Below are 26501 nucleotides of genomic sequence, written 5' to 3'. Positions count from 1 at the left end.
ATGCAGGCCTGGAAAACCTCCAAGGAAAACCCAGGGGCTGAGATGGGTTCCATAGGGAGCGCTCTTCCCAGTCAGCCAGGGCTGCCCCCACTGCCTCAGCATGGTGCCAGGGGTAGCTTTGTTGCAGACAGTAGCGTGACATTCCCAATGTGACTGAGGTGATGTTGCATTGGCACCTTCTTGGTTGCCATGAAATCAGGCTCCTGTCTGCTTTTGCTCATGGGATCGGGTGGCACTTTTCCTAAGAGTCGGGGTGTTAGCTCCAATATCCTGGCCAAATGTCAAGCCAGATAATTGAATTCTGCCTCCTTCCACTCCCCCTGGATTTTCACATGAAGATTGGATCATTCACTTCCAGAGCAGCTGTGCGGTATTGCCATGCGCCATTAACCAGCTGCTGCACCCCTCAGTGCTGAGCAAGTTATTCCTGCGTGTTCCTCTGTTGGAGAGCACTTTGGGATCCGTGGAAGGAATGTGTGAAAGAAATAAGTAGATGATGATTTTATTTTTCATAAAGCAGGCCCCCTTCACTTTAGCCAGTAACAGCAGGACTCCTGGGTTCTCTCCCTGGCTCGGGGAGAGGAGTGAAAGCTAGTGGTCTGATCAGGGGGAGTTGGGAGTCAGGTCTCCTGGGCTCTGTTCCCAGCTCTGTTGACTTGCTTATGTGCGGGTAGAATTTGACCCTGAGAGTCTTGGCTGCCCAGTTGCAATGAGACCTCTTCTTTCCACCAGGTCCCACTGTAGCCCCATCCACACATGCCTTTCTTCCCCCCTCCTGTGGCAAAATTACAGTGTCCCTCTCAGAGGGGAGCTTTTCCCGCTTAGGGCAGGCAGCCTCACTTCCCAGCATGCCCCTTATTTTGTCTCTCTCCCCTTCATCTCTTGCAGCATCTTGGCGAAAGTCGGCTCTGACTTCGACCTGCGAACGCTGCGGGCAGTTCGTGTGCTCCGGCCGCTAAAGCTTGTGTCAGGGATCCCAAGTAAGTGAGTTAGTCCTTGTGCTCCCCATGGGACCTGGGATCGAGCCACGGGTCCCTGCCACCTCCACATGGGGCCCAGCACCCAACCTTTGGCTTGTCATCCCCCAATGAGACCCGGCACCCAACCCGAGGCCCTGTTACCTCCCTATGGGATCCGGCACCCAGCCCTGGGCTTTGTCATCCCCCAATGGGACTCGGCTCCCAACGGCTGCCCTGCTACTCATACTGAAGCTGGGAGCTGGCAGGAGCTGCTGCAGAGAAAGGTTTTAGAAGAGCTTGTCTGACCTTGTGTGTTCAGAGAGTGACTGCTGCTGGTCTCTGAAGCACTTCTCTGTTTGCAAACATTACTCAGGGATCTAGGAGTCCAGAACCAAATGGCCTCACTTGTGGGGGGCGGGGGCTGTCTCCCCAGTGCTGTCTAGAAGAGGATGACCCCTTCTGTGATGCTTGATTGTGACAGTGTGTAGGAGCCCTGGTCATGGAGAGGACCCCATTGTGCTGGGTGCTGTACATTTATTAGGTGTATTACGGTGACACCCCAGTCAGGGACCAGGCCCCCATTGTGCTGTACAAACACAGAACAAAAAGATAAGCCTGGCCCCGAGAGTTTCCTGTCTAACTAACTGATCTACTGCCCTCCTGGTTTGGATCCTCACTGCTGAGCACAGGATCCTTGGTGGGGTCCCCACACAGCTGTGCAGTGAGGGACTCTCCTCTCACTGCTCCGGGGCCCCAGAATTCCATGGTCCTGCCTGTGTCGTGGGAGCAGCCGTCTGATACCCTGTCTCCCTCTCTCCCGCCCCAGGTTTACAAGTTGTTCTGAAGTCCATCATGAAGGCTATGATACCTCTGCTACAAATTGGCCTACTCTTGTTTTTTGCAATCCTTATTTTTGCAATCATAGGATTAGAATTTTATATGGGAAAATTTCACACCACCTGCTTTGACTTGGTGACAGGTAGGTCCAGTGCCCGCATCGCCTGTCCCCTGCGTTCGGATCAGGGGTCCCGTAGGTGAGTGACACAGAGAATTGCCAGTCAAGCGGCAGAAAGGGGCCAGCATAAGCTCCCTTTACTTGCATGCTGGTTCCACATATGGGAGAATGTTTGTCTAGCAGGGGTCTGGGAGTTAGGACGCCTGGGTTCTAATCCCCGCTCTTGGAGGGGTTGGGCATAGAGCAGAATGCTTGAGATTTGGAGGTTCTACTCCCAGCTCTTAGAGGAAAAATGGTCTAAGGACTAGAGCAGCAAACAGGGAGCCAAGACATCTGGGTTCTAGTCCAAGCATTGGTACTGACCTGGTGTGTGGCGTCAGGCAAGTCACTTCCCCTCTCTGTGCCGCAGTTTCCCCCTCTACCATGTGGAGATCATGTTGACATGGAGCAAGGCTAGATGAAGGAACATCTGTAAAGGGTTTGAAGAGCCTCAGCAGGAAAATCCCAGTCTTTGTTGTGTGTGAGAGAGGGTGGTATGAACCCAGCAGGCACCGGCCCTGTGGGCAGCAACCCAGCCAACGAGAGACAACACCTTCCCTGGCCAAGTGTCTCAGGGTGCGGGGCTGGAATCTGCCTGTCATCCCCACTATCCTTCTCTCTCTCCCGCTCCTCCCTGGGCCCCTGGCCTGCGCTCAATATGGAATGGCCTAATTATTTCTCTCCCCTGATGGAGATGGTGTTAATTGTGGGAGAGCTATTTCTGCAACGCGGCCATGTCATCGAGAAGGGGGTTGGGGAAGGGAAGGAGAGGGGGGTGGAGGAAGCACCTGTAGGGTCCCAGGCAGTCTGACTCTCCCAGCAGACATGAGAGAAGTGGCTCCGATTTGTATTTGCAAATCCCGGCTACCGATCTGGAGGGAACCAGCATTCAGTGCAGGGCCCCTCCCTGCACCAGGACAGGGTGTCTGGGAGTCAGGGGCTGGAGCTCCGCTCAGGGTCCCAGGAGGGGTCTCCATAAGACACTGTAGAGAGGGACCATCCCTTCCCTGCTTTGGGAGTAGAAGAAGAGATGTTGGACCAGGACCCAGGAGACGTGGGTCCAGTTCCTGGCTTAACCATAGCCTCCCTGTGTAACTGGGCAAGTCATCTGTGTCTCTGCTCCCCATCTGTGCAATGGCCAGGGTCGTGGCTGGTAGGTCGAGGAGTGATTTTGAGATGTTCAGATGCTGTGGTGCCGAGGGTCAGAGAAATAGGAGGGGAAGAGTCTGGAGCTCAGTGTGGGGATCCCAGTCCCCTTGAGAGAGGGAGTGTGTCTGGGATCATGGAGGGCGGGGGGGGGGGAGAAGGGCTTGCCAGTGCTGTACACAGGAGGGCTGCATGGCATGCCATGTGTGGGGATGACCAGGTGCCCCAACGCTTCCTTCCCCAAGGCTCCCATCCCTGAGGAGCACAGGGCCCAGCCCTGCTGCCACTGACTCCAGCAGGAGCAGGTTCAGGGCTCCTTCCTGATACCCTGAGACACGGGTTCTGTCCATTCCCCCACCCTTTGTAGAGACCAGGCTGGCTCTTTGGATGTCAGGCTCCTGAACGTCAACTGCTTTCTCTCTGCACACAATTCCTGTGCCCCGCATTGGGGTCTTCCAGCAAAAGGATTCGGGAAGGGCTTGGTATTGTTAGTACATCAGCTCTTTGACAAGCGGAAGGGGCCATGTAGGGAGAAGCCCTTGGCTTCTGTGGGGTTACCCACCGGCTCTCGGATTAGCTGTCAGATGCGAGGTTACCCGCCAGCCATGGGTTTACCTGACTTTTGCAGGGCTGCCCACCTGCCATCGGGATATCAGTCCTTTTTCTTTTCCCACCCTGCAGGCGAAATCAAGGTCGATGTTCCATGTGGGACAGAAGAACCAGCCCGCATGTGCCCCAATGGGACAGAATGCCGTGAGTACTGGGAAGGCCCAAATTACGGGATCACGCAGTTCGATAACATCCTGTTTGCTGTGCTGACTGTCTTCCAGTGTATCACCATGGAAGGGTGGACCGAACTCCTTTATTATGTGAGTCACTGCCTGCAGCAGCCTTGGGCTCTAAGGCCTTCACTGCCTGGCATCTGGGGGGCAGGGCAGGAAACGCATGAGGGATAAGGGGTTCCCTGCATATATTGCTTTTCATTACTTGGATAAAGAAGCTGTGCTTAGCGGTCTGAGCATAACGCTGAGAATCAGGACTGTGGTGTTCTCTTCCTGAGTCTGCAGCTGATTTATGGTTTGGCCATGGGGGAGTCACTGCCCTGCTGTGCCTCAGTTTTCCCATCTGTAAAATGGGGGTGATGATCTCACAGGGTGTGTTTGTTAATTAATGCTTGTAAAGCATTTTGACCTGCCTGCTACCTGCACTGATGGGTCACTGCACCCACCTGGCCTGGGTGCCATCTCTGTACTGCAGGGTCACCGCACTCACTTGGCCCAGCTGTCATTTCTGTATGCAGGTCCATTGAATCCACCAAATATGGACATTGGCTCTACTATGCCTCCCTGACCCTGGCCCTGGTCCTGCCCTGTAGAATCACTGCAGCCCCTAGAGAGAGACACAAATCTTCTTGGCCAAAACAACCCGTTTCTCAGCTCTGAGTTACATGAGTGAGACCAGAACAGACCTGGCTGTTCACAAGCCCTGAATCTACTGGGGCATATTCTCAGCTGGGCCAATAACTATCAGCCCGAGGCAGCCAGCCCCCTCACAGCCTTGACACTGGACCCAAGAGGCATCTTGTGGCTGACATGTGTCCAGACTCCAGAGGGAGGCTTGTGGCTTCCCCTGGACTGCAGTTAAGAAGCTGCCAGGCAGCAGTGCCCAGCCTAAGGGGAGCCTGCTTCCAGGATGCTGACAGCCTTCTTCTCTCTCAGCATTTTGTCCCTGATCCAAAGTGCATTGGGGACCTCACTACCAAGAGGCCAGGCACGTGGCTGGCCATGTGTGCAGAATTAATGAGCTAGGGCGTTCTGCTGAGCAAGGGAAAAGGATAAATTGCTCCACAGAGATGTGGGGTGGGGGAGAAGTGGAGAGAGACGGAGGAAGAGAAAAGGAGAGAGGGTGGTGCCTGGCCTGGAGCCCGTAGGCCTCATGGCAGGCTGGAGAATGGGGGATGAAGCTGGGTCTGCCTGGTGGAGGCATGTAGGGAAAAGGTGCCAGAGGGGGCCTTTCAGACAGCTCCCATACACAGCCAGGGGTCGCTGGATTGCTGGGGAAGGTGACAGGGATGTGTGTGTGAGTGAGAGAGAGAGGGTCACTGGCCCTTACAGGGCAAATGGGACTAGCCCTACCTGTGCCATAATTAGTTGCCTTGTAGCCTGAGGGGGTGGAGCTAAGGGGACGGGTTACCTGAGAACACCTGGATCTCCTAAAAAGGGCTGAGCAAACGGTGTTCCAGGGAATTCTTTCTCAGGGAGACAGGTTGGCCCCAGGAGAAAGCAGGGAGTTCCTTGGCAGGGGAGGCAGTAGGAACTTGCTAGGATAAAGGGCCTGCAGGGAGAAAGTCCTGGGAGGTAGGGCTCAGCTAAAAGCACCATTTGCTCTGCGGGTCAGGGAGTGGGAAATGCCAGGACCTGTAGACTGGGAGAGGAGTTCCAGGGGAAGCAGCTGGGGAGTCAGCGCTCTGTGACAGAGTGGGGAAGGATTTCATGGTAGCCCAGAAGGGGCAGAGAACTGAGTCCAGAAAGTGGGCTCCAGAGGGGCAGAAGAACCTTTTGTTTATTAGGACTTTTAGTTGGACCCTTGTTATCCTGGAAGCATTCAAGTTTATTTAGTGACTAGCTGGAGAGCTGTCATGTGACCAGTGTGGGACAGGCTGAGGGGACCCACCCTGGAGGGGGAAACTGAGGTAGGGATGCTGCAGAGCTGTCCCATGCCATGAGAGGTGCTCTGGAGGGGGTGACCCTGTTCCAGTGTGGCTGAGTGTGTTAGCATGCAAGAGGGGAGTTCATTAGTGAGCATGGCACTGTAGTGTGTGAGTGGCAGGGCAGGACTGTGTGAGAGAACCTGTGAAGGGAGCACTGTGGAAAAGTAGGTGTGTTAATTTGCAACGGTGTAAGTGCCAGGTTACGGTAGCATGGCTGTAATATGTCTGTGTGTGTTAACACTAAAGTATGTAGGTGTCTGAGTATGTCTGGTGTGTGCAAGGACAGCCCTGTGGTGCATTAGCTGGGGGAGCTTGAGTTTAGCTGTCTGGGTATGAGACTGAATAGGACAGGCGGTGCTTTGAACGGTGACCTGGCCAGTTAGTTCTGGGTGGAGACCAGGAAGGAAAGCCCAGGGTGCAGCAGGAAATTGCCTTGATGATCCAGAAGGGGGCACTTCTCCTATCCCTTAAGGGCTGTTGAGCTCAATGCTTTGCTTGGAGGGGAAGCTGCACTCCCACAGCATCTGCCTTTTGGATAAAACACTACAGTGAGATCACTGGAATCCCATGGCTCTGTCCCCAAGAGTAGCTGCCTTAGCCCCAGGCTCCTACTCAAATTCCATTCGGCCTCCCCAAACCCTCCCTTGAAATCTGTGTGTGACACAGGATTCTTCTTTGCTTTCTGCCAAAAGCTACTATGCAGTGTGGGTGTGGGCCGTTACACAGCTGCCGTGCTCCGCCGCAGAGGTAGCTGCATTTTGGTGGTGGGTGGCAGATTCTTCTCTAGAGACCATGAAGCACTTGGGGACAGAAAGCGCAATGTAAACATAAATTATTCCTAGTTCCATGAGCTAATCACACTAATGCAGGAGAGAGACTTTGTGTCCCAGGCCCACCGCAGCGGGAGCAGCGCCGCCTGCATCTCTCTCTAGTCCCCAAAGGCTTCCAAGTGGATTTGTAGCAGCCAGCATTGCTCCGTGAGTCAGCCGTTGTCAGCCCCTCCAAACTGGTGGTGGTTTAGGATCTGCTTTGCGCCAGTCCTCTTGGCGAGAGCTGACCTTCCAGAAGCAATGGCAGTCTGCTGCAGGTGGGAGCAGGAGGAGCTCCAGAAAGGAGCCCTGCAGTAGGACTGGGATCCTCCAGGACCCACTGCCACGATAGCGGGAGCAGGATTGAAGACTAGTCCCATGCAGGGCTCTGCTCCAGCACCTATGCGGGCCTCTGCACAAGGGCTTTGCAAGACACTTCTGCGTGGGTGTGCACTGGCGACTGTGGAGGAGGGCAGGTGCACAGGGGGTGGGATTCACATCCAGGGCATAGGTTCTACTCAGGTTCAACTTCAGGGGCACGATGGAACCTTTCCCCTCTTGGAGCCACCTGCTCCAAGCTGGCCCTGGGGCAGGGGCACTGGCTGGCTCAGGAAGGCAGAGAATGTCTCTGGGCCTTTCTCTTCTAGGGGGTGCACCTCCAAACTGGCCCCATGGCAGTGAGACTGGCTGGCTTGGGGGACTAGGGAACGGTTCACAGGGCCTTTCCCAGGTAGATGGTGCTGCTCCAATCTAGTGCCCAGCATGGCTGGCTCAAGAGGCTAGGAGATGGGATATTGTGGCCTTTCCCTTCTAGGCCCATGGTTTGAATTCAGCTCCATTCACTTGTGACTGAAGTGTGCTACCATTGATCCCTATATGAAATTAGTTAAGTGGGTCTCAGCCCAGTTCCTAGCAGCTGCGTGCCTATGTCCTCTCTTGCCCCCAAAGCTGGGTTTCCCCAGGAGAGGGCTGAGGCATGTTGATAGAGGCCATGAGCATGGGAGGGAAGATGCTGACCGTGCTTGCCATGCTGTGGATAAACGCAGCAGGCCATCCCCTGGGGCTGCCAGCCTGGTGCTCCCATCCTCCAATGAAATTCACTTTGAGAATGAAAATATTCTCCGGAGGGGAGAGTTAATGAGTTACTGCTCCAGCGAGCTCTCCTGGGTTCTATCCTGAGCACAGACTTCCCCTTGGGGAATGGGAAAAACACACTGCTGCTCTTTGTGCCTCAGTTTCCCCATATTGGGTATGGTCTCCACTTACCTCCCCTGGAGGTGGGTTCATTAATTACTTTACAATTCAATGCCCTTGGGTGATGATGCACCTTAATTACAATCTCACAAGCCTCCAGCCCACCTTCTGCTTCATGGCAATGACCCAGATGTCCGCAAACCAGTTCATATGCCTGATAGAGCAACAGTCAGAGGAGTATATGCAACTTCCCCTTCAGCTCTGCGCCAATGTGTTTGCTCCTGTGACTAGGGGATAAAACCACCCATCAGGGGGTGCCTGAGACCCAGAACCCCCCATGATGCAGCAGTGCAATTCAGTTGAGCCAATCCATCAGTGGAACAAGCTCTTATGACGCATTCTGTCATTGACAACCCAATTGCTCTGGACTGTCCCACGAACTCCCGGCCTTGTGGGTAGTTGCTTCCTCTGAACCCTGCTCCCTTTTGTCTTCATCATGTGCCTTTTATGCTAGATTTGAAAGGAGCCCTGGATAATTAACCAGCGAGTCATTTCTTTCCAGCCTCTCGCAAAGGAGGAGAGCAGAAAACATGTGTATCGCGTACAGTTGTCTTACCACCATCCAGTGCCTGCTGCCCTGTCCAAACTGTACCATGGGGCTGACGTTGGCTGCAAAGCAGCTGTTGCACCCCCACACCCCTCCAGAGACAGCTGCATTTCAGCACAGAGGATTCTGTTGTTGTTTTACAGTGTGAAAAGGGGGATGAGGACCAGACACTGAACCAGCCGAACCATTGGCAAGAGGCAATGGCAGTCTGCCTCTGAGTGGGACCTAAATTGCCAGCCGAATCAGGAAGCAGTGTCTGGGAGCAGGATGGCTCAGAGGGCTTGGGGTGTGATGTGGGGGGTTGTTGCACCTTCCGCTGAGCCTGTGTCTACACTGTAAATCAGAGGTGTGATCCCCAGCTCATATAGATGCACTCCTGCTACCTCGTGTGCAGATAGCGCACTAGAATCAGCAGCCACGGACTTGCTGTCCTGAGGATGTTCCCATGGGCCCGGTTCGTGCTCGGGGCAGCTAGCTCATGCTGCCGCTGCCCTGGCGGTACTACTCAATAACAGCTAGCCCAAGTATGTCTTCGCAAGCTGGGAGTCACCCCCCCCAGCTCCTAGTGCAGATCCCGAGGCACCCTGGCCATGCCACAGGCCAAGCTGTTGACCAGGCATCTGGCAGGACACAAAAGCACCTTGCAGAATTCAGGTCCCTTCAGGATGGGAGTGGAGGAGCTGCCCTAACAAGGCTGCCACAGCAGGGGAGCCTGGACCCAGTCTTCCCCTTGCAGTTATGTGGAGATGGTGGGCATGGCAGAGTCTCTGTAGAGGCCCTGAGGCCCCTTCACATGCTCCCCACTCCCCAGGCACCACTGTCACCAGACCCCCTCTGCTGCACTCTGGGCTCTCATTAGGCTGAGCAGCCAGGAGACTGCCACTCACTTTGTTCCTTGGCCTATATTTAGCAGCGAGAAATGGGGACAAGGAATCTTTAGCAGCTCGTGGAGCGGAGGCTCACAAAGCGCCCCATCCCTGCTCCTGCCCCTCAAGCCCCATGCACTACAAAGGGGAGGACAAAGAAGCCAGTCAGGAGAAGGGTCCATTAGCACCTTCCCTGGAGCAAACCCATGACCAGCTGCTAATGTCTGCTTTCAAGGCACAAAGTGGGGAGCGGCCAGGTTCACTCTGAGCGCCTCAGGGCAGTGGCTGTGGGAGGGAGCCGGCAGAGTGGCCTATGGTTTGTTTGCAAGCAGCAGTTAGTGCCAAGGTGTTGGTGGGAGGAGTGTAACCTAGCAGGTAGAGCAGGGCTCTGAGAGTCAGGACCCCAGGTTCTAGCCCTGGCTCTGGGAGGAGCATAGGGACATCAGCTGGGCATGTTCTCCCCATCCCCTGCCAAGGTGCCCCAACCTGAGGAGCAAGACAGGTAATCAGTCCCTGTGGCCTATTCTCTCTGTGGCTGAGGGGAGCTGTTTGTGCTAACCCCAGCGCCCATCCTATGTAGGGTGACCAGATGTCCCATTTTGGCCGAGACAGTCCCTTTTTTTAAGCGTTGTCCCAGCTGTCCCAAATTTTTTTGGCAAAACTTGGCATTTGTCCCTTTTGCACTTGCCAACCGATGCCCAGTTTTGCCCAAAAAGTGGCATGCGACCACTAGCAGGGGGTGACGGCTCGGGCGAGCGGTTCTGGCCAGGCCAGCCCTGCATGGGCGAGAGGTGGGGGGTAGCAGCTTGGTTGAGTGTCACGAGCCAAGGGGGGTGAGCATTGCGGGATGGCCCCATGTGGGCCTGGGGGCTGAGCAGCATGGGTGGATGGCTCAGGCCAGCCCTGCATGGGCGAGGGGTGGGGAGTAGCAGCTGGTTGAGTGTCACTAGCCAAGGGGGGTGAGCATTGCGGGACGGCCCCATGTGGGCCTGGGGGCTGAGCAGCATGGGTGGATGGCTCAGGCCAGCCCTGCATGGGGGAGGAGTTTGGGCCAGTGGCTGATGCCAGCTCGGCCAGGGGGACAGGGCTTCGGGCTAGCCCCAGGGGTGTCCAGTTTTCCCTTTTGGGAAATATGGTCGCCCTAAGCCTAGTGGGGTCTGGGCAGCAGACTCGGCTCTCTTGGAAATGGGCTAGGAGTGGGTCTGCTGAGCTATCTGGCTGCTTGGGGTCCGTGGTCACCAGCCCCTCCTTGGAGGGAAGGAACAGCCTGGCCCTGGCAGCCCGCACTGGCTGAGTCACTCCCTTCTCTCCCAGAGCAACGATGCCTCAGGGAACACTTGGAACTGGGTGTACTTCATCCCCCTCATCATCATTGGCTCCTTTTTTATGCTGAACCTTGTGCTGGGGGTGCTGTCTGGGTAAGTGCGTGGCCCCTGCCCTGGGCTGCATTCTCGACTGACTTCCAGGGGCCCAGGATGTTCTGTAGGGAATAGGGCATGGGACTGGAAGCCAGGGCACCTGACTGCTCTTCCCAGCTCTGGGAGGGAAGTGGTCTCTGGTCATTAGAGCGAGGAAACCTGGAAGTCAGGATTCCTAGGTTCTGCCACTGACTTGCTGCATTAGCTTGGACAAGTCACTTCTGTGCTCTGTGCCTCAGTTACCCCACCTGTAAAGTGGGGAGAGTGACACTGACCCACCTTGTAAAGAGCTGGGAGATCTGCAGAGGAGAAGTCCCTAGGTGCGATCCTCCGGGAAGGGGTCAGAGCAAACCCAATAGGCTTTTGCTATTGCTGCTATTGGATTCCCTGGCATACGCCCTGCACCCACAGCCGTGCTGCCCACCCACAGACGTGGGCACACATGTATATCCATACACATGGACACATGTGTAGGTGCACATGTCTTACATACTGTGTGTACACCCCTTACAGTCCATGTAGATACATGGGCGCACACACGTGCACCCCTTACACAGGTGTACACATACTGCATAGATGGATACTGTCACACATACCAGACACGTACACACACACACACACACATGCTCTACATGCACAGGGTGCCCCAAATGGCACATTCTCGGGGAAGGAGGTGCATTCTGCCCCCTCCTTGTGATACCCACCTGCTCAGACATGTGCAGGGCAGCCTGGCAGAGAGTTTGACTGGTTTGATGCCTGCAGGGAGTTTGCCAAGGAAAGAGAGCGGGTGGAGAACCGGCGGGCCTTTCTCAAGTTGAGACGGCAGCAGCAGATTGAGAGAGAGCTCAACGGCTACATGGAGTGGATCTCCAAAGCGGGTAAGGTCTCCTTTCTACCACAACGCCAGCTAGGGATGGGGGGAGCATGCTCTTCTCCGTTCTAATGCACTAGGTCCCTGCCCCTCTCTGGGCCTCTGCCCGGCAATGGCAGATGCTATTTCCCTGCCTCTGGGAAGCATGTGTTGGGTCGGTTCCCATCCCCTGCCCTGGCTTTCAGTTTGAGTTGCCAACCCACCCAAAGGCTCAAAGGCCCAGATCACCAAAGGTACTGCGGCACCTTTGAAATCAGTGGGAGTTAGGCACATCTCTGGGGCTGGGCCCAAAGGTGGCATCCGGAACACCAAGATCTCCCCGAAAACTTGGGCCCCTTTCGATGAACCCAACCCAGTCCGCTCAGCAGGGAACGCCGGAATCGGAGTGAGCTCCATGCAGGCTCCCAAGTGAACATTTCCCCTGGCTCTGATCTTTGGTGAAGCATCGTCTGCTCTTCCCCTCTCACTCCTCCAGGGCAGGGTTATGGAGTCACTGACCAGCTGCTAGGACTAGGGATGGGTGTCCTGGTGGGGGTGAAGTGAATGATGCGGACCCCACACCTCTTTCCATATTCCCAGTCACTCCTTTCCACCTGAGCCCTCCTCCCTCCCAGGGCATTCCCGCCTGCCTTCCACCTCCTGCGTGCCCTGGTGAGGGGTGCCCCATTTGGCCATGTGGCTTCTTTCTGCATTGGACCTCGATGTGGCACTATGGGACCCCTCCCCCCTGAAATGTGGTAGCATAGATGCCCTTTGCTCCAACCCTTGACTGTAGCAGACTCAGCTTGGCCCCATCCCAGCACAGCTTAAGAAAGTTGCCCCAGAATTTCAGGGGCATGTTGTTGCCTAGATTAATTCCCGGTTCTTTTCCCCCAGAAGAAGTGATCCTAGCGGAGGATGAGAAGGAGGAAGAGCAGAGGCTCCCGTTTGATGGTAAGCTGTGTGCCTCTGAATGCCGAGTGGCTGGAGAAATAGTGGCTCCCCTGGGACTTCCGAACACAGTTGCACTAATAGTGGGCAGTCCAGGGGGCTGGCTTGAGAGCTTAGTATAAACAGTTACTGTTCATCTGTCCATGTTCCAAAAAGTTCCGGAGATAGAAAAAATAGTAGAGAAATTCTGGTGCAGCCTAGTCTAGCAGGGGGCACTGTAGGGAGTGGGGCAGGAGCACTGGCTGTGGGGGGAGCACCCCACTTCTCCAGCTCCTCTCAGAAGGGGGTGCTGCTGGGAGCAGGGCATGGTCACCGAGGGGGAGCTCCTGGCTACTCCAGCCCCTTCCAGCCAGGGCGCTGTACAGAGTCTGACTGGGAAACCCAAAGGATAACGTCTGTTTCTCTTGCCATGTTCCTATTGTTGGAGCTCTGCGGAGAGCCACCATCAAGAAGAGCAAGACAGACCTGCTGAACCCAGAGGAAGCAGACGATCAGCTGGCCGACATCTCCTCAGTGGGTAGGTCCGCAGCCTTGTGTGCAGCCACGGTGGGCACCGTGTGATGCTGGAAAGGACAAACCTGTCCGCCGCTGTGACGCTTCCCAGGGCTGTGAGTCACCTCACCACCACTAGCCCTTAGTGTTAGGGAATTGTATCTGTCCTTGCTGTGGACCAGCTCCCTGAAACCACCAGCCTCTGGCACCACAGGCACCGTTCCCCAAGTCCCTGCAGGCCTTGCTGTGTCTGTACAGGCTAGCAATAGGCATTCGCTGAACCCCAGGTTCTCTGAGCGCTCCTGTTCCACTGAACACTCACACAACTCTGAGACTGGCTGTTCCCAAAGGAGTTGGACACACCAGCTTGGTGGATTCTATGCAGGATCACCACTTAGCTTAACACACTTTGAGATATACAGCGAAAACAAGAAGAGATTGAAGTGATAATGAGTAAGAATATCAGAAACAAATGTTTATTTTATATAAAGCAAAATTGTAACACACTTTCTGGAGTCTAACCTTAATGGGCAGGGCACTCCCCTATCTCCTACAAGATACCCCAAGTTCTGTCCCCAGTATTTTCAACCAGTTTGGTTGAGACCCATTCTCATAAGATCAAGCCCACTCACCAATTGTCTTCACCAATTAAAGGAATAACTGGGGGTTCACCTAGTTTCAGAAGTTCATTGTCTTACCCGTAAACTCCTGCTGGTTTTGTGTTTTCCTCCAGCCCCCGCAATCTGTTAATTTGCATTTTGCTCAGACTGTAAATGGGTGTCTATTGTGTACCAGACAATTTGCAGTTTGCATGTTCCTGGCTAGAGAGAGAAGCATCTCCTTCCCCCTGCCTGGCAGGAGTATGTGGGCCACCTTTTGGTGACCTGCCTTAACTTCCAGAATCACAAGGGAAGATCAGTTTTAGCATATACGCATCGCTCCTCGCATATTCTCCATATGTACCTCTTGCAAAGATTATGAGGATGAGCGTGACACAGGCTTTCAGTAGCCACCTTACATAACCTCTTTTGAGTGCACCCAGGGATTCCTGTCCCCCTGTATACTTCTGGGCCCTCTGCCAGTTGGCATCCAGCGGTCCTTGGGTCACACTGCCACATACACTGCAGTTTCATTGTATGCAGGATCCTTCTCTTGCTGTCCAACAGGCTGACCCCAGTAAGTGCACTGAGATCCTTGGCCCAGGTGCCATGTTACTCAATTGAGGAGCAGGAGAGTCAGCTATTTCAGGGAATGGGGAGACCCAGTAAACTGCCCCCTCTAACACCTGTTCCAGCCATGTTGGGGCCTTTGCCCAGGGGCTGCTCCTAACCTTCCTCTCTTCCCTCTGCAGGTTCACCCTTTGCTCGAGCCAGCATCAAAAGTGCCAAGCTGGAAAACTCCACCTTTTTTCACAAAAGGGAGAGGAGGATGCGTTTCTATATCCGCCGAATGGTCAAAACTCAGGCCTTTTACTGGACAGTCCTCAGTCTGGTAGCACTCAACACCTTGTGTGTTGCTATAGTACACTACAGCCAGCCAGATTGGCTATCTGACTTCCTCTGTGAGTATGGCCAGCAGCCTGAGCACACGCTCCTTTCTCTCTCACATCCCCTCAGATGGTTCACTTGGATGGAGGATTCCTCCTTTCCTCTCCTCCATGGCATGGCTGTTTAACTTCTGGTGCACCCCAGCCCTACAGGTGGCTGCATTTCACCACTGGGGGAGGCGTCCTTATTACGGACGGTTAAACAGCCGCTGCGCCCCACGCCAGAGCGAGCTGCTACTTAGTGCTGGGTGACTGATGTCTGCGCGGCTGTTCCGTGCTGTTAACCAGCTGCCACACCCCCTGCACCAGAGGATTTTGGTGGGAACGGACAGTCTCCCTATGTGAGTGTCTATCAGATGGCAAAGCACTCTGTGATCCTTTGGGGTGAGGGCGCTCTAGGAATGGAAGAGATTATTAGCGGGTCATTCAACGGGCAGTTTAATTTCTGGCTTTCTCTTAGTGGAGAGAGCAGCAGAGTGGGAGGGAGCTGGCAGGGAGATCTGGGCAGGTCTGAGCCATCTCTCTCTCTCTCTCTCTCACAGACTATGCAGAATTCATTTTCTTAGGACTCTTTATGTCCGAAATGTTTATAAAAATGTACGGGCTCGGAACGCAGCCTTACTTCCACTCCTCCTTCAACTGCTTCGACTGCGCCGTAAGTCCGCACCTACTTGCCCGCCACGGGGCCTGCGAGGGGTGGCTGGGCTCGCTTGCACCCGTTAAACCAGGAGTAGTTCCATCGGGCCATATTCTGGTTTCCCTTACACCGGTGTAAATCTGGAGTACCTCCATTGAGCCCAATTTTGGTTTCAGTTACAATGGTGTAAATCTGGAATAGCTCCATTGGATTCTGTGGTTTGTTCCACCAGCGTAAATTCACAGTAACTCCCTTGAAGTCGACTTCACTGGAGTTAATCGGGATTTACAGCAGCGCAGCTGTGATCAGAATCTGGCCTTGTGGAGTTACTGTGGATTTACAGCTGCATGGGGTTGAAGGCAGGAGTGTGTCTGTGTGCATTTGTACATGCTAATGGGGGGGTATGGGGGAACAGGGTGGGAGTGCATGCACAGGTGAGCATTGGCAGGTGGGTGTGTACACATGCCTGTGATCATGTGTGTGCCCTTGGGTACAGGTGTTGGAGTGCATGTGTGTGAATACACAGCCTGTCCTGAGCATGCTGTCAGCCCCTAGGTGGGAGAGGCTGGGAGGCGTCAGCTCCAAGGGTCCCTGCACAGCCAAGGCCCAGAGTCTTTTGTAGGCCACTCATGTGCTTCTTTGCTCTCGGGCAGGTTATCATAGGGAGCATCTTTGAGGTGATCTGGGCTGTCATGAAGCCTGGAACATCCTTTGGAATCAGCGTGTTACGAGCTCTCAGGTTATTGCGTATTTTCAAAATCACAAAGTAAGTTCTCTTGCTTCCAGTGTGTGTGTGTGCGTGTGGTACGCTTAGGGTTGCCAACAGTCCCTTATTACAAGGGATGTCCCTTGCTTTTTCATTTCTGTACAAAATTGGGAGTTGCTGAGTGATCCAAAAAGCAGCAAAAAATACCCCCCAGAGTACTGCTTGTTATTAATAATAATAATTAATGATAATAATATTGAGAAGAGGGGTAGGGCAGGGGTGCTAAGAAAACAGTCTCTTATTTTTTAAATACAATGTTGGCAACCCTAAGTTACAGTGTGTGTATGCTTGAGTGCATGTGTGTGTACACATGCTTGAGTGCATGTGTGTGTGTGTGTCCCCGTTTATTGGTGTTCACCTTTAACTGTGAGCCCTAGGCTGTGCCATGACAGAATAAACATCTAAAGCAGGGGTGCGCAAACTTTTTGGCCTGAAGGCCACATCGGGGTTCCGAAACTGTATGGAGGGCTGGGTAGGGAAGGCTGTTCCTCCCCAAACAGCCTGGCCCCTGCACCCTATCCACCCCCTCCCACTTCCCACCCCTGACTGCCCCCCTCAGAATCCCCACCCCATCCACCCCTAACCAGCCCCCAGGACCCCACCCCCTATCCAACCCTCCCCCCCACTCCCTGTCCCCTGACTGCCCCAACCCCTATCCACACCTCCGCCCCCTGACAGGCCCCCTGGGACTCCCATGCCTATCCAACCCCCCCTCATTCCCTGACCCCCCCACCCCCAGAACCTCCACCCCATCCACCGCCCCCTGTCCCCTGACTGCCACCCGGGACCTCCTGCCCCTTATCCAATCCCCCCACTCCCCGCCCCCTTACTATGCTGCTCAGAGCACCAGGACTGGCAGCCGTGCCGCCCGGCTGGAGCCAGCCACGCTGCCACGCAATCTAAAGCAGGGCAGGCTGGCGGCTCTCGCAATCATGGTGCCTGGCAGGAGCTCGCAGACCCGCCGCCCAGAGTGCTGGCAGCACGGTGAGCTGAGGCTGTGGGGGGGACAGCAGGGGAGGGGCCAGTGGCTAGCCTCCCCGGCCAGGAGCTCAAGGCCCGGGCAAGAGGGTCCCATGGGCCACAGTTTGCCCACCTCTGATCTAAAGGCACATTTGAGTTTGTCTCATGCAGCCGGCAAATAACACGGCCACAGACACAAACACCCAATCGCACGTGTACATCTGCCCATCGATATGTGTGCGCTTGTCTGCCGTCACCCAATCACACGCTGCCAGGGGCTCACCTGTGGTTCCTTTGGTCTCTCTCCACAGGTACTGGGCTTCCCTACGGAACCTGGTGGTGTCTCTCCTGAACTCCATGAAGTCCATCATCAGCTTGCTGTTCCTGCTCTTCCTCTTCATCGTCGTCTTTGCCCTTTTGGGGATGCAGCTCTTTGGGGGCCAGTGAGTAATTGGGGCGGAGCCTCCGAGCCAAGCCCTCAGCCAGCCTGTTGCCTTTCCAAGATCCCACCAAGCTCTGGGACTGAACTAATAGTGAGCTGGTTACAGCCAGTGCTCCTGTATCGTCTCCTGCAGAGAGAGGCTGGGACCGCAGCAGCGGGGAATGCCTCCTGCAGCCAGCCGTCCTGCCCCACTCCCCTACAGTCCCATCTGCTGGGAAAGGCTGGGACTGGAGCAGACATTCCTGACTAAATTTTTTACCTCTGACATGGCAGGCAGATAAGGGGGTGTGTGAGTCATGTGCCTGTGTGTGTTGGTTTGGTTTCCCCTGCGCAGGTTCAATTTTGACGATGGGACCCCTTCCACCAACTTCGACACTTTCCCAGCAGCAATAATGACAGTATTTCAGGTACGGGCTCCATCGCTCGCTCGGTGTCACAGGCAGTTAGAGCTGGGCAGGGAAACAGGAAGAGGCATCAGCGCGTGAACTTAGGGGGAAAGGCCCTTCTGAAGGACACCCACAAAGGGGAAGCGATTGTCATTCACTGTGTTAAAAACCCTTGTTTTGTTGTGGGCACCTATTGAACTCAAATGCCTGCTGAACCCTTTGGGAGGAAACGCACTGGGTTAAAGATGCCCCACTATTTCCATGATGGGCCAAGAAAGTTCCCAGGCCCCATTTCCAAGATTTCCAGTAAGCTGTCCAGCAAAAACAGACTGCACCCACTCCCTCACCCGCCCCCATTTTGATGGTGCAATATTCACTGTGGCTCAGAGAGGCTTGGAGACTTGTCTTCCCCTCTCAGTGTTGGTCATGGGGGGTGGCGTGGGCTCCTGCGCACTGTCTGAAAGGATTCTCGGCCTCCTGTGGTGCCTTGTTCTTTTCCCTTTCAGATCTTGACTGGCGAAGACTGGAACATGGTAATGTACGATGGTATCAAATCTCAGGGCGGAGTCCATCAGGGGATGGTGTACTCGGTCTATTTCATTGTTCTGACCTTGTTTGGTAACTGTATCCTTTGCTTGGTGGCCCCAAGAGAGAAAGAAATCAGGCAGGAGGCTCTAGAGGGAATCAAACTCCTAGGTTCTAACCCCAGCTCTGGGAGGGGCGTGGGGTCTAGTGCTTAGAGCAGGAGGGGCTGGGAGCCAGGATTCCTGGGTTCGGTTCCCAGTTCTGCCTCTGGCTTATTGTGCAACCATGGACTCGTCAGTTCCTCTCTCTGTGCCTCTGTTTCCCCCATCTGTTATATTAGGATAATGGCGACCTTTCCCTCAGTGGCGGGACGTTCCAGGGTTGTGAGGATTAGTGGACACCTGTGGGAAGAAGTGCTTTGGGCTCGTTAGTGAAGGGTGAAGTGGTGTTCTTTGTGGGGCTCAGACGCCCCAGTGATGGGCACATTAGAAATAGCTAGCTGTCTCAGTAGGCAAAGGGAAGAGAGCGATTCTGGACCAGGCCTGGAGCAGCTGGAGCTTGGGGCTGTGAAACTAGTCCTTGGTACACTGGGCCAGTCCTTGGATGGGAGACCTGCAAGGAAACCCCAGGTGCTGTGGGCGCAAGCGAGCTCGGCATGTGCATCACAGACCATGCCCCCTATGCTGAGAGAGCCCTGGGAATATGCTGAAAGCCAGGCATGGCTTGAGCTGGGGCAAGAATGGTTGCCCTTGGCCTCAGAGGTGTTTGGAGCTGGCTCTGCCTTGACTGGGTGACCAGATACCCTGCTGAACGTGTTTTTGGCTATTGCCGTGGATAACCTGGCTAACGCACAGGAGCTCACCAAGGTGGGAGCAACTTCCCTGGCTTGCCTGACAGGTCCAGGGCAGCATGATCGGGGAGTGGGGGGTTCAGGAGCCCTGAGATCTCAGAGCAGCCCTAGGGGCCCCTTTGGAAGTCGAACTTCCTTCCTGAGGGCTGAACCGCGAGCAGTGTCCTCGCAGGGGTCGGCAATGTGTCCGTACACAGACACAAGTGCCCACAGTAAAAATGTTGAGGTCCATGGGGGGTGCTCACGGGCGACTCCCCACAAGCAGCTCCCCGTCCCTGCAGTTGCAGGTGGAGGCGCAGCCAGGCAGCTCTGCACGCTGCCTCTGTCCCCCCTCTCCAAGCGCTGACTCCGCGGCTCCCAGCCCATTGGCTGGGAACCACGGCCAATGGGAGCTGCGGGGGAGGCACCTACGGATGGGGCAGTGCACAGAGCCGCCTGGCCACACCTCCGCATAGGAGCCGGACCGGGGACATGCCGCTGCTTCTGGGAGCTGCTTGAGGTAAGCACACAGACACACACAGACCCCTGCACCCCACCCAATCCTGATCCCCCTCCCACCCACTGAACCCCATGGTCCCAGCCCAGAGCACCCTCCTGCACCCCACCCCCTCATCCTGAGCCCCACCCCAGAGCCTGCACCCCCAGCTGGAGCCCTCACACACACCCGCCCACCAACCCTCTGCCTCAGCCCGGATCCCCCTACTGCACCCTGAACCCCTCATTTCTGGTTCCACCCCAGAACCCGCACCCCCAGTCCAGAGTCCGTAACCCCTTCCACACCCCACACCCCTGCCTCAGCCCAGAGCCCCCTCCTGCCCCCCGCCAATGTCCGTCGCTACGTCCAGTAATTTTTTCAAGTGTCCGTTGCGCAACATGGTGGTGCTACCCCCTTGTTCTAGGTGAGGAATGGGCTCGTGGCTGAGGTACTCACACTGCTCTTTCCAGCGCAGGAGCTGCCCCAGCCCCTGGGCTTTCTGGCTAATCTTCCGTCACCTGTTTCCTACCTCTCGTCCCCGGGAGCTTGTCGGACTCCTGGCTTCCTTACGCAATAAGAGAAACACACTCCCCTGTGCGACCTCAGCCCCAGCCTTTCCTTTGCCCCAGAGAGACGCAGATCACACACCACTCCCTGGAATCCATGGTAGCGGTGGCATCAGGATTCCTCAGTTGTGTGTCATAGGGCCTACACAGCTCGCAGCTAGGGATGATGTATTCCGAGAGGTTTTCACCTTCCTCTGAAGCAAGAGAGACCAGCTACACTGGAGACAGGACACTGGTTGGGGTGGGCCCAGTCCACCAAGGAGGTACAGAGAATCCTGTGTCTAAATGCCAGGCTACAGGCCTGGCTCATGTGCTTGGGGTCTACAGATCTGGGGTGGGGAAGGAACTTCCCTTCCAGGTCAGATTGGTAGGACTCTTGTGGTTTTTTCGATTTCCTCTGCAGCGCGGGGTGCCGGCTGGGATCACTTGGGCTCATCTCACCTAATCCGTTCCCTGCCATTGCTGAGGCTCGGGCATTGGCAGAATTTGTTCCTGCCTGTTCTCCGTCCGCAGCACACACCAGTTCAGGCTCCTGTGGGTTGGGATACTTCAGTCAAACCCCAGTTGCTGGGCTGACTGTGCGGGTGCTGGTGGTGCCCTGTGCTAGCCAGGAGCTTACACCAGAGGAGCTGCTGGTCCCCTGGTCTGGCCTGGGGCTCCTGAATTCTCCCTTAGCTCGTGGAGCGGGAGGATGGGCATCCTAGCCTTGCGGCCACACCCGGCTGGGGAGCTGCAAGTATCGCCCTGGATCTTGAAGCAGGAGTCTCCTGAGCTCACAGGCGCCAACTTGGTCCTTTCCCTGGGGGGGCTAGACCCCTACTGCACCCCAGGCCCCACCCCTGCTCCACCCCTTCCCCCAAGCCCAACCCTGCCTCTTCCCGCTCCTTGCCCCGCCCTCACTCCTCCCCTCCAGAGCCTCCTGCATGCCAGCTGATCCGCGGTAGGAGGTGTGGGGAGGGAGGGGGAGGTGCTGATAGAGGGGGACCATTTTTTCCCCGTGGGTGCTGCACCCATGGAGTCAGCACCTATGCCCGAGCTGTTTGCCAAGGCTGCAGCAGGCTTGTCACGCTCTGTGTGGTCTCGCACCCCCCCACACCCCGAAAGGGGACAGAGCCGCCACCCCAGGCAAGGGTGAGTTACACACCAATGGATCTGTCGCCAAAGGGACAGGGTTGATGGGGATCAAACGCCGCTAATGCTCACCCGTGTCTGTGCCTATCAGGACGAACAAGAAGAGGAGGAGGTGGCCAACCAAAAACTTGCACTACAGAAAGCCAAGGAGGTGGCGGAAGTGAGCCCCCTGTCTGCAGCCAGCATGTCTATAGCGGTGTAAGTGCCGTAGGTAGCGACACCGGCGGCCAGGGCACGTCCCGGAGCCCTCAAGCTCTCTTGTTCCGTGACACTGTGTCTGACCGTGGGCTGCTGAGCCTCGGCACTGGCTCACGCTCCAGGGTCTGTTCTCAGGACAGCTAGAGACAAGGGGAGCGGGGCAGGGCGCTGGCTGTGGGAGGAGCTTCCGGCTTCTCCAGTCCCAGCTTCTTCCAGCAGGGGGCGCTGTGAGGAGCGGGGCAGGGCGCTGGCTGTGGGAGGAGCTTCCGGCTTCTCCAGTCCCAGCTTCTTCCAGCAGGGGGCGCTGTGAGGAGCGGGGCAGGGCGCTGGCTGTGGGAGGAGCTTCCGGCTTCTCCAGTCCCAGCTTCTTCCAGCAGGGGGCGCTGTGAGGAGCGGGGCAGGGTGCTGGCTGTGGTTGGGGAGGAAAAGCAGCTCAATTCTAAAGGTGTTTCAAGAATCTGTCCCTGTTTTGGCTTCAGGAAAGAGCAGCAGAAGAACCAAAAATCCTCCAAGTCTGTCTGGGAACAGAGAACGAGCGAGATGCGGAAGCACAATCTGCTGGCGAGCCGGGAAGCCCTGTACAATGAGATGGACCCCGAGGACCAATGGAAGGTGACCTATGCCCGGGCCATGCGGCCTGACATCAAGACCCACCTGGACCGGCCGCTGGTGGTTGACCCCCAGGAGAACCGCAACAACAACACCAACAAGACCCGGCCCAGCGAGCCCTCCATGGAGCAGCGCTTCAGCCAGCAGCGGGCCGAGGATTTCCTGCGCAAGCAGGCCCGCTACCACGAGCGCTCGCGGGAGTTTAGCAGCTCCCGCAGCTATGAGCAGCCTGATGCAGAGAGTCTTGAGGCCCGACAGCAGCGCAGCGGGAGCAAGGAGACTGATCTGAACCAGGACGGCACCTACCGGGACCTGGACTATCCCAGCCAGGGTCACGAGAGCAGCCAGGAGCAGGGCTACCGCGACAGCACCTCGGAGCGGATCAGAGCTGTCGACCCCCACCGCAGGCACCAGCACCGTCAAGGGGGCAGCAAAGAGAGCCGCAGCGGGTCGCCCCGGATGGCCGAGGGCGAGCGGGATCATCGGCGACACCGGGCTCACCGCCGGATTGGAGAGGAGGGCGGCGGGGGCAGGGACGAGGGCAGCAAGGTGGAGCGGCGACTGCGGCACCGGGAAGGGAGCCGGCCCTCCTGCGGGAATGTGGAGGGTCAGCAGCCCGACGGGGAGAGACGCCGGCGCCACCGGCACGCCGCGCAGTCCACCTACGACACCGACGGCAAGAGGGACGACAGGGAGAGGCGGCACCGGCGCAGGAAGTGAGTGGGGTCACCCGGGCGGTGGGATGGAAGGGTCCCCGGGCACGACAGCCGCCAGGGATAGATGAGGCTTGGGGGGCGACAGGGCTGGGGAAATTGGGAACTCTGCACCCCGATCTCCTCGCTTCTGTCTAGAGGACTGGAGCTGCACCATGGGGGAGGGGTGCTGTGGTGATCGGAAGCCAGATCGGAGTGATTTCAGAGACAGGACCCCCCATTTTCAGAGTGCTGGGCCCTCGCTCAGCCAGCAGTGGGCACAGGGCTGGGGCTGGAGAAAGGGGCCAAGGAAGGACCAAGGGGCTGGGAAAAGGGAAGCAAGGGGTGGAGCCAGCTGCCTCCCCGCTCAACAGGGGATGTATCAACTATCAAGCCTAGGGCCCTTCGCCTCCCCCTCTTTGCTGGGAGCATTTCAGACAGGCATCAACGTCTTCTTGGCCACATCCTCCTGACACTTGTCCCTCTGGGAACTGGGCTGAGATCCAAGAACTGGTTCCATACGGGCCAGCGAACAGCCATCACAGATGGAGATGATTGTCAGTCATTGACCAGCACTGCCCACTAAGTCAGCCAGTCCCGCACCACCACCCTGGGGCCAAATTGGAGCTGGTGCCCCTAGGAGGGAAGGTCCCATGTCCCATTCCCTGATCACCTGAGCCAGCAGTTCAGTGGGGTCGTAGCAGCAGGCTGTTTAGGTTGTTCAGAAGGGAGACGAGGCCTCCTGCTCCCTGACTCTGATCTGGGTCTTTTCCTTTGGGTTGCTGCCGTAGAGAGAACCAAGGCCCCAGCCCAGTGCCTGGCCCGAACCTCTCCACCACACGGCCGATCCAGCAGGACATGGGGCGCCATGAGCCACAGGTGGCAGAGGACATAGACAACATGAAGAACAACAAACTAGCCACCACGGAGCCCTCGATCCCCCACAACGCCAGCCACCTCCAGAGCCCAGCCAAGGTGGGCCACCATGCCAACTGCATGGCCACCCGGGCGTCCCACAACCTTCCTGGCACCCTGGGCCAGCCGCCCCCCAACTCCCAGAATGCTGCCAACCGCCAGGCACCCAGCAACCTGCCCCAGTCCGGGCCCCCGAAAACCCCCGAGAACAGCCTTATAGTCACCAACCCCAGCACCCAGAACAACCCAGCCAAGGCTGCCAAGAAGCCCGAGCACACCACAGTGGATATCCCAGCCACCTTCACATCACCCATCAACAACACCATCGTGCAAGGTAGGCACTGGGTAGGGGGTAACTCAGGGCAGCTCTCGATCCGCCCCCAGCGTAGGCGCCGCGGGGCAGCGCTCGATCCGCCCCCAGTGTAGGCGCCGCGGGGCAGCGCTCGATCCGCCCCCAGTGTAGGCGCCGCGGGGCAGCGCTCGATCCGCCCCCAGCGTAGGTGCCGCGGGGCAGTGCTCGATCCGCCCCCAGCGTAGGCACCATGGGGCAGTGCTCAATCTGCCCTCAGCATAGGCCCTAGGGGAAGTGGGACTCCTTAGTGTAGTGGTTTTCAAACTTTTTGAGCTGAGCCTTCCGCTTCACCCCCTTTGAGTTACAATTTTTGGTTGCGTCCCCAACCCCAGCCCATACAAAAATAGACACAATACCTGCCCCTCCCCCCCTCGGGTTTTCAGGGTGGGGGAAGGCGCGTGCAATGGTCTCTGGGGGCGAAGCCAGCGCTGGGCACAGAGGTTGCCAGGAGCAGAAATTGGTGCGGCCGCAGTGGATGTTGTCACTGACCCACAGGCTTGGTGGCCCAGTGAGGTGAGTCGAGGTGGAGATAGTGCTTCCTCCCCAAAGCCCCTGGCATCGCCGCTGGCCCCCCCAAACATCCCTCCGCACCCCACAGTTTGAAAACCTCTGGTTTAGTGAATAGTGAGGATAATGGTATTGACCTGTCTTTGAAATGTGCTTTGAGCTCCTCTCCAAAAGACTGTCTTCAAAATCTCCTTATTGTAGGGGTCTGAGCGCTGATGGGGGGGCAGGCAAATGCCATCACAAACCCAGCCCCCAAGCCTAGCCCAGTCCATAGTTCCTCCCCAGACCTGTAGCTCTGCAGAGGTGGTATCTGTCCCTGGCCAGGCCCCAGTGAACAGGGTGGCTGGAGTTCAGCATTAAATGGACCCGGCAAGGTAGGGTGGATCTGCCCTGCTTCCCTGCTTCACTGGTCTGAAAAATCTCAGTAGTTCCATGCAGGGTACCTGCGTGTTGTGCTTTCTATTTCCAGAGCTCAGAGCCAGGGTAGCTCTGCAGTAATACCCTGGTGCAAGCAACCCACCAACCAAAGAACCTTACTAGACCAGCTCGGTTTGTGCAGCTCCTGGAGAATCCCCCCAACCCGTCTGTCTACCTCACAGAGGCTGTGTAACTCCGTGCCCCTCCTCTTCCTCCCGCCCCAGCTCCTGATTGTTTTGGATCTCACCAGAGCTATGGAGAGCTGTGGATCGAGGGGAGAGACAAAGATTATGGGCCCTCCTCCCCGAGGCAGGTCTCTAGGGACCCAACCTGAGAAGGGCTGAGTCTGACCCAGATACCCCCTATCCACTGAGGGGGTGTGAGACGTATAGAACAATATTGTCAGACACAGAAAAAAAGAACAGGAGGACTTGTGGCACCTTAGAGACTAACAAATTTATTTGAGCATAAGCTTTCGTGAGCTACAGCTCACTTCATCGGATGCATGAAAGTGAGCTGTAGCTCGTGAAAGCTTATGCTCAAATAAATTTGTTAGTCTCTAAGGTGCCACAAGTCCTCCTTTTCTTTTTTGCAAATACAGACTAACACGGTTGCTATTCTGAAACCTGTCAGACATAGAGATGAACATAATTTGTTGGGGAAGAGTCAACATAGTTTTAGTAAAGGGAAATCATGCCTCACCAATCTACTAGAATTATTTGAGGGGGGTCAACAAGCATGTGGACAAGGGGATCCAGTGGATTAGTGTACTTAGATTTTCAGAAAGCCTTTGACAAGGTCCCTAGCCAAAGTCTCTTAGGCAAAGTAAGCTGCCATGGGATAAGAGGGAAGGTGCTCTCCTGGATTGATAACTGGTTAAAAGATAGGAAACAAAGGGTAGGAATAAATGGTTGGTTTTTACAATGGAGAGAGGTAAATAGTCGGTTCCCCCAGGGGTCTGTACTGGGCCCAGCCCTATTCAACATATTCATAAATGATCTGGAAAAAGAGGTAAACAGCGAGGTGGCAAAATGTGCGGACAATGCAAAACTACTCAAGAGAGTTAAGTCCCAAGCAGACTGCAAAGAGCTGCAATGGGATCCCACAAACCTTGGTGACTGGGCAACAGAATGGCAGATGAAATTCAGTGTTGATAAATGCAAAGTAACGCGCATTGGAAAACATTATCCCAACTATACATATACAACAATGGGGTGTAAATTAGCTGTTACCACTCAAGAAAGAGATCTTGGGGTCATTGCGGATGATTCTCTGAAAACATCCACTCAATATGCAGCAGCAGCCAGAAAAGCGAACAGAATGTTGGGAATCATTAGGAAAGGGATAGATCATATGACAGAAAATGTCATATTGCCTCTATATAAATCCATGGCATGCCCATATCTTGAATACTGCGTGCAGATGTGGTCGCCCCAATTCAAAAAAGATCTGTTGGACTTGGAAATGGTTCAGAAAAGGGCAACAAAAATGATTAGGGGTACAGAGCGGCTTCCTTATGAGGAGAGATTAA

At 55.9% G+C, this 26501-nt stretch overlaps 1 protein-coding gene across 1 annotated transcript in view; it reads left to right on the top strand.

Moving 5' to 3' along the window:
• Positions 1–26501, top strand: part of CACNA1A (calcium voltage-gated channel subunit alpha1 A) — a 155932-nt gene that overhangs the window by 62760 nt on the left and 66671 nt on the right. Inside the window, 17 exon segments of the mRNA XM_043506938.1 lie at positions 889–980; positions 1786–1938; positions 3781–3968; positions 10600–10703; positions 11466–11581; positions 12451–12507; positions 12932–13021; positions 14348–14557; positions 15085–15197; positions 15833–15945; positions 17217–17348; positions 17682–17754; positions 18240–18357; positions 19057–19124; positions 21372–21478; positions 21958–22803; positions 23571–24028. Of these exon segments, the coding sequence (XP_043362873.1) occupies positions 889–980; positions 1786–1938; positions 3781–3968; positions 10600–10703; positions 11466–11581; positions 12451–12507; positions 12932–13021; positions 14348–14557; positions 15085–15197; positions 15833–15945; positions 17217–17348; positions 17682–17754; positions 18240–18357; positions 19057–19124; positions 21372–21478; positions 21958–22803; positions 23571–24028 (3038 nt within the window).

Source organism: Dermochelys coriacea, chromosome 20, assembly GCF_009764565.3.
Source record: "Dermochelys coriacea isolate rDerCor1 chromosome 20, rDerCor1.pri.v4, whole genome shotgun sequence".
Lineage (NCBI taxonomy): Eukaryota > Metazoa > Chordata > Testudines > Dermochelyidae > Dermochelys > Dermochelys coriacea.
The sequence above is the reverse complement of the archived record's forward strand: the minus strand, read 5'-3'. Positions and strand labels throughout refer to the sequence as shown.